Raw genomic sequence first — 8337 nt, forward strand, 5'->3', positions numbered from 1 at the left:
TTGAGTGTCACATTCTATAAGGTGAGATTAGCTCATGGGGAGTAGAGGAGGAGGAGTCTGGTATCCACAATGACCTATGTGAGAGAGCGAGCTTCCTTGATTAATGGAGTCAACTCTTGATACTTTTGTGTCACATTATAACTATGGAACTCAAGAAGTCATAGCATGATGTTGTTGATAATGCATTTGTGTTGAGGGTAATTGTTAGTCCTAATTGATGCTTAATGAAGTCACCTTAGGAAAGCTGAAACTTTCCTTTCTTTTTCTTGTGGAGGTGGGAATTACCTTGTTTGATTGAGGACAAGCAAAAGCTTAAGTTTGGGGAAGTTGATAACTAGGGATTTTAGCCTATTATTTGCTCTCTTTTGCTTAGGTTTTGGGTCAAAAATGCGTAAAGGTATTTCCGAAAACTAACTTAATGTGCTTGCTTGCAGGGTTTGGTCAAAATAACGCAAAGAATCCATAATCAACTCACGAAGGAGTTAAACCTGCACGAATCCAAGGCTGAGACTGGAGCGCTGAGAGCGACAGAAAAGCACGGCCGCGTAAGGACCACCACTGAGGCGACCACTATTACGCGGTCCGCAAAAGTAGATTCAGAGAAGCTGCTTTGAGTACTAAAATCACCGTTGACCGCGTTGGAAAGGCATGACCACGAAATCTTTGGCGCGGCCACGAGGGGATTTTCGCTGAAAACGTGGTTCAACGTTCAGAGACTCTACAATTTGGGCTCAAATGAAGAATGCGGCCCGCGTCCAAAATACGCGGCCGCGAATTAATCTTACACGGACGCGAAGGGAATTCCGCTGAGAGCGCATCTTAAGGTTCAGAGACCCTACAAGTCGGGCTTAACTGTAGGACGCGGTCCGTGTCCAAATTACGCGGCCGCGATGGAAGCACACGCGGACACGGTTGAAATTACGCGGTCCGTGAAATTAAGCCCAATCTAAGTCCAGTATTGAATAAATGCAGACCGCGCTCATTATTACGCGGCCGCAAAAGCTCAAGCGTGGACGCGGTCAGAATTACGTGTCCACGAATCCTTCGTAGGGGCATTTTTGTCCGAAATGTTTAGCTGTGTATAAATAAACCTTTTTGACATTTTTAAAAGAAGCTTTTTTTAGCAGAGCACGTGAACGACTGGTTTTTCCCTTTTTGGAAAATTTTAGGGTAGATTTACCTTCAAACTTTAGATTTTCATTTTGTACTTTAATATTATGGCTTATATTTCATCTTTATCTTTGATTTCTGCTGTTATTATGAGTAGCTAGACCCCATAGCTAGGGTTGTGACCCAACCATAGTGTGGGTATTTAATGGGTCTTGAATTTTAGGGCTTTATTATTTATAAGTTAGTGATATTTATCCTAATTCATGCTAAAATTATAAAATTAGTGGTTGCAAACACTAACTCATGCCTTTATGACTTAGGCTCTTCTTGAGAAAGAGGGACTAAGTCTAGGAAAATTAGGCTAACAAGGAATTGGGGTGAACTCAAGAGATTGATAGACCCAATTAAAGGGTTAAACCTATAGATAGTAATACCCGACTTGATCTAATTTTACTTGTATTGTATGAACACCCATTTGGGCTTGAAAAAGCCAAATCCTTGAAAACTTTCACCAAAAATATTGTACTTAGCTTACACTTAGCATATAACAGTATAAAATTAGAATAGAATCAATCGAAACAATGTTTGGAGGTGCAATTAGGAACAACACGCACATCTATATTAGTTAGATACCCAACTCCAAGCCAAATTAACTCCTATGGAAATTGATCCTGACCTCGTTGGGTAAAACTGCATCGACCATCCTCGCTACTCTATAGTGGTGTAGGTTTGGCCTTATTCAGCCTCCCCCTCTAGGGAGACCTCTACATGTCCGTCCTCCACCTTTGGCTGGTTGTGCAAGTGGAGTAGCAACTGATGCAGTAATCATGGCCTGAGAAGCCTGAGGGCCCTGTGGAATAGGTGGGGCCTGAGAAATCCGTAGAGGTGCACCCCTCCAAAGTTTGGGGCAATCCCTCATGATATGAAGAGTGTCACCACACTCAAAATAAGCCCTCAGAGGACGTGGCTGCTGGGACTGACTAGGGCCTGATCGACTACACTGCCCACTGAAAGCACCCCGTACAGGAGGTACAGAAGACACTGGCGGTGCATAATATAGAATTTGAGGTCTGGGAGTAGCCGGAATACCACTGGAAGATGGAAGTGCTGAGTGAATAGGACGGCTCACATAACCTCTACCATGACGGGCTGCAACTGGGGCACGAGAATTATTATATGTGCTAGAATCTTGGGGTCTCTTAGCTTCCCTCTCTTCCCTCTCTCGGATCCGCATACCTTCCAATCTCCTAGCGATTGACACCACCTGCTGGTATGCGATATCCACCTCTAGCTCTCGGGCCATACGATGTCTGATATTAGGGTGGAGACCCTCAATAAATCTGCGTACCCGCTCTCGAATAGTAGCAACTAAGGTTGGTGCATGCCTCGCCAAATCACTGAATCAGACCGCATACTCTGACACAGTCATAGAACCCTAGCGCAGCTGCTCAAACTCTGTTCGCCATGCATCTCTAAGACTCTGAGGAACATACTCTTTTAAGAACATATCTGAAAATTGAGTCCAAGTGAGTGAAGATGCCTCAGGAGGACTATCCAATTCATACGCCTGCCACCACTGGTAGGCTACTCCTTTAAATTGGAATGCCGTGAAAGAAACCCCACTAGAATCCACAATACCCATAGTACGAAGGATACTATAACATTCCTCCAGAAAACCCTTAGCATCCTTTAAAGCTAAGCCGCTGAAAGTGGGAGGGTGGTACTTCTTGTACCTCTCGAGCCTGAGTTGCTCCCCCCCTGAAACTGCTGTCCTAATATCAAGCCGATTTAGGACAACTGGTTGCACTGGTATAACCTCTGGGGCATGGTCAACTTGGGCCCGTGGTTCTGGAGTACGGGCGGCGGGAGTCTGTGCTCCTCCCCCGGCTTGAGATGTGGCAGAAGCAAGTGGAATCAACCCTACCTGAGCTAGAGTGCCAAACATGCTCAAACACTGGGCAAGAGTCTCCTGAAGTGCAGAAGTAGTAACAGGTGTCCCAGGTGCCTGCTCTCCAACTTGAGCTACTTGTGGCTCAGGTGCAGGTGCTCTGGCTACGCCACGTGGTCTTCCTCGGCCTCTGCCCCGACCCTCGCCTCTTGCAGCTCCAATAGGGGGCGCAGGTGTCTGATCATCATATCCAGTTATGTGTGTCCTCACCATCCGTGAGAAAGACAATGGTTTAAAATCTTGAAGTCAACAAATACGCACGATAAGGAATCAAAGAAGTGAATATTTCCTAACAGTTCCATAGCCTCTCGAAGATAAGTACATATGTCTCCGTATCGATCCGCAAGACTTTACCAAACCTGCTTGTGACTCATAACACCTATGAACCTAGAGCTCTGATACCAACTTGTTACGACCCCAAATCCATTTTGTAGGATGTCCTGATGGCACCTAGTCTCTAAGACTAGGTAAGCCTATCAATGAGAAATAAAAATTTAAATCTGAAATAAATAAACTACAATTCAAACAATTTCAACTCCCAAAACCCGGTAGAAATAAGTCACAAGCTTCTAAGAATTAATCCTCAATGTCTCTATATATATCAAGGTCTAAAACAAAAAAAGAAGCAACACAATAATGATTGAAGGGGACTCCGGAGTCTGCGGACGCTGACAAATATACCTCGAAGTCTCCGTGTACATGTAACTCACTGATATCGGGGCTGGTAAGGAGTACTGGATTTGTACAAAAAGATATGCAGAAGTGTAGTATGAGTACACCACAGCGGTACCTAGTAAGTGCCAAGCCTAAACTGGTAGAGTAGTGACGAGGTTAGGTCAGGCCCTACTGGAAAATAATAATTTCATGGTAAAATCTTTAACAATATAATAAAATAAAATGACAATGGAAATGAATCAAGTAGCATGTCACCATTTAGTTAAACAAAATAATGGCAAATAATATCTCGAGGAATCAAAACAGAATTTCCTTTCAACTTTATGAAAACCACAACAAATAATCAAAGGCAACTATGGCCATAAATCAATATCAACAAGGGCACTCACGAGAATATCTCATTTCCTTATCTCACCGCGGGAGCCTTCATAATTTATTTTAAAGAAAACATTTTTTACGAAATAGCATCCCGCGTTTTTGTCATCCTTATCACACCGCATGATTTCTAGTAGTTTCCCCTACTAGCCACGCGTATCAAGCCGCCCTTATATCACTGTATTTATTTCAATACCCAGACCTTATATCACCGCATGCGTATCAACATCACAATATATCACAATATGCACCTCAAGTGCTCAAATAATTTAACTTGCCAAAATACTTCAACAACAATATTTTTTCACAATAAAGAGCTAACGGCTCATGCCAACATAAATCATCAATAATATTTTTCCGCAATAAAGAGCTCATACCTCCATCACAATGAGTACGAAAATCTTACAAAAATATTCAAGAATAAATGATTCAGCAAAATAATATTTCAAAATCTTTAATATGTTGCTTCAATACCAAATTTAAAAATGTCAAATACTTCATATTAATAACATTTAATTTTAAGAAAATTTTCTTCAAATAATGCACAAAATAAAAGAAACCAAATTTCAACTAAACAGGTAAAACAATTAGCAGGAAAAGGTCAAGCAACTTTAAAACATTAAATCAATGATGAAGAATATATCAGAATAAAATAGTTTAATTAATGCGCAACAATGATCTACGAAATTTTAAAAACATAATCTTTCACATTTAGCCCGTGTACACACTCGTCACCTAGTGTATACGACTTTTAACACATTACCAATCCTAGAGAAAATTTCCCTCACACAAGGTTAGACAAGTCACTTACCTCAACTTGCTCCAATTTAACCAAGTAGTATGCCTTTTCCTCGATTTTCTGACTCTGATCAACTTGTATCTAGTCATTATTAATTCGATACAATCAAATAAAATTATAGGAATCAATTCCATCAGAAAATATTATATTTTCAATATAATCCGAAATTAGTTAAAACATCGCTCGTGGGGCCCACGTCTTGGAATCTGGTGAGACTTATAAAATATGACAACCCATTTAATTATGAGTCCAACCATACCAGTTTCACTCAAATCCGACTCTGAATCGACATAGAAATCTCAAAACTTCATTTTTATGAGATTTCTAAAATTTTCCCAAATTTTCATCTCAATACACTAATTAAATGGTGAAAACAATGATATATTCATGTATATTGACCAAATCCGATTAAGAATCACTTACTCAAATGTTTTTCCTTGAAAATCTATCAAAAATCGCTTCTGCTCAAGCTCAAGTTCGTCAAAAATGGTAAATGGGACGAAATCCCCAGTTTTATAAACTTACAGATCTGTCCGGGCTGGACCTGGGTCATGGCCTTCGATCATGGCCCTCGACCCTGGGGCTTGATCAAAGCCATAGGTCCTGGCTATCGATCATTGCTTCGATATTTATGGCCTTCGATCACTGGCCTTGGTCATAGCCTTCGATCCTGAGCCTCGATCGTGGGCCATCGATCAGTGGCCTTCGAGCTTGCCTTCGATCATGGTCCTCGAGCCTTGCCTTAGATCATGGCTCTCGAGCCTGCCTTTGATTATGGCTCTCGAGCCTTGCCTTCGATCCTCGATTTCTGGGCTCGATTTTTGGCCTTCGATTATTTTTGGGCTCGACTTCTGGGCTCGATTGCTCAGTAGAAGAATATTTGCAACAGCTTTTGCAGCAGCTGTTTAAGTCCTATTTTTGATTCGTTAACCATCCGAAACTCACCCGAGACCCTCGTGACCTCAATCAAATACACCAACAAGTCCTAAAACATTATACAAACTTATTTAAAACCTCAAATCATATCAAATAATGCTAAAATCATGAATCATGCTCCAATTCAAGCTTAATGAAACTTGGAATTTTCAACTTCTACATTCGATGTCGAAACCTATCAAATCAAGTTCAATTGACATCAAATTTTGCACACAAGTCATAAATGATATAGTGGAGCTATAAAAATTTTCAGAACTAGATTCTGACCCCGATATCAAAAAGAAAACTCCCCGGTCAAACTTCCAAACTTTAAATTCTTATTTTAGCCATTTCAAGCCTAATTTCACTATGGAGTTCCAAATAAAATTCCTATCATGCTCCTAAATCCAAAATTACCATATAGAGCTATTGAAATCATCAAAATTCTATTCTAGGGTCATTTGCACATAATTCGACACCCGGTCACTATTTGAACTTAAACTTTTAATTTTTCATCAAAATTCCATATCTCGGACTAGGGACATCGGATTTTGATTTTGGGCATACGCCCAAGTCTCAAATCACGATACAGACCTACCAAAACTGTCAAAATACTGATTTGAGTCCGTTTTCTCAAAATGTTGACCAAAGTCAACTTAGTTGAGTTTTAAAGCTCTTAATTCATATTTTAATCCACTTTTCACATAAAAACTTTCCGAAAAATTTTACGGACTGCGCACGTAAGTCGAGTAATAATAAATAGTGTTTTTTGAGGTCTTAGAATATAGAATTAATTATTAACTTTAAAGATGATATTTTGGGTCATCACATTAGCACCAGCCTTTTACTTCACTGATTTTCTTACACTATTTCCTTTGTATGCAGATTTCTTGGAAACCTTCTCAGCAGACTCCTCAACCACTTTGTCACCAGAATCCTCAACCACTCTCTCACCAGATTTCTCAGCTACGTTTCATAAGATTTTTTGCCCTCAAACTTGCTCAAAACCATTTCACTCACAAATGACTCCGTTTTGGACTTTGGAACATTAAGTTTCTTTGAGGACTTACGAACCAAGGAACCAAGTTCCTCTTCTACCTCATCATCAACATCAACAACTAGTGCATGAGGCACTATCTTCTTATTTACAACTTTTTCATATTTCACCAATATCCTCTTCTTCTTCTTTTCCTTTTTTCTTTTCCTTAAAATTGACTCAAGTTCTTCCTTCTTCTGCAACCTAGGGATAGGTCTCTTAGAAGTTGACCCCTAGGGACTTTCCTTTCTACTCCTTTCCCTGATGAAGCTCGCAAAAGCCACATTGTTATAGTCATCTTCACTCCCTTCATTTTCCTCCTCCGACGGAGATCTCATCTCGAGAGGAACAATGGCCAATGGCTCAGCATAAAAATGAGGAGATGGAGCGGGATCAGTACTGACTTGGGTTCTTTAGAAGAACAAGGAGTTTCATCCCAAGTAGGAGCATAGTGCTCCTCTTGTGTGGATGGATCAGGTCCCTCAGGAAGTTCCCCAGTAATACTATCTGGTGCCAGATTTTTGACAGGCACCAGTTCCCTTCCCTCCACCAGTAGACTATCACCTTCCCCCTTAGACCTATTTGTTTCAGACACGCCTTCATACTCACCAACTACACAGCCCTCAGCAGCGATTGACAACCTATTCTATATAGCATCTTGTTCTTACAAACCGAAGTAAACTCAGAAGACATAGGACATTACATGTAGACTCAACGACATTCAAGTCAAGACCTGGGGTAGTTTGTGCCGATTTATCACTGTTACAACCCAGTCCTTACATCTCAGAACATTTTTCCATTGGTCGACTAGAAATTTTCTGATTGTCTTTTTCCGCCACTGTATCTGCTTCTACCATTTTTTTCGACGAGACAAAATGAGGGGTTGCTTCCAGAAATTTCTTGGGAGTCAAGGTTTTGCGACTCCTATGAGAGCCAGTACTCGACTGAGTTGGAGAGGAACCGGTATGTGTTTGTGACTCTAGCTTAGGGTTTGGACTAGATGGTGTAGGGATTATAGGCTCTAGTACTGGAGTTTCAATGGGTGAAGACACAGTGGGGACGATTATTGGAATAGTCCAAGTCTCCAGATTTTTAGACATGGCAAAGGATAGTGAGAGTTTGATGGAAGAAGAGAGTGTTTGGTTTGAAGAAAAAAAGGAAATATTTGGCTTTGATATGAACAGTTATGATAGTGACCGTGAGAAAGGTTATTTAAGAGGGGTGAGGTACCGGTTAGGAACGGGTATCAAGTTGGGTAGACGGGTCGTTTCATAACGGGTAGGACGCTTGAGTTCCAAAGAGAGAGATAAAGGAAAGATTGACATTCTAATGGCGTAGCACCATTTCAGCCATTAAAAAGATGTGGATGGGGGTATATAGAAACTACTAACCTGTGTCAAAGGAACCAGGTTCCCTGATAGATTTTGTAAATGTAAACTTCATCCTTTTGACTAAAATGCGATATCATTGGCAACTTGT

The 8337-nt window shown here is 40.8% G+C and overlaps 1 protein-coding gene across 1 annotated transcript; it reads right to left on the bottom strand.

Moving 5' to 3' along the window:
- Nucleotides 1-6666: 6666 nt before the first annotated feature.
- On the bottom strand, nucleotides 6667-7715 carry LOC138902176 (uncharacterized). Its single transcript, XM_070190013.1, has 4 exons — nucleotides 7639-7715; nucleotides 7263-7499; nucleotides 6893-7062; nucleotides 6667-6788 (listed from the first exon to the last, which is right to left on the bottom strand). Exons 1-4 carry the CDS (start codon nucleotides 7713-7715, stop codon nucleotides 6667-6669), a joined length of 606 nt encoding a protein of 201 aa, XP_070046114.1.
- Between the last annotated feature and the right edge of the window lie 622 nt (nucleotides 7716-8337).

Source organism: Nicotiana tomentosiformis, chromosome 12 (genome assembly GCF_000390325.3).
Source record: "Nicotiana tomentosiformis chromosome 12, ASM39032v3, whole genome shotgun sequence".
Lineage (NCBI taxonomy): Eukaryota > Viridiplantae > Streptophyta > Magnoliopsida > Solanales > Solanaceae > Nicotiana > Nicotiana tomentosiformis.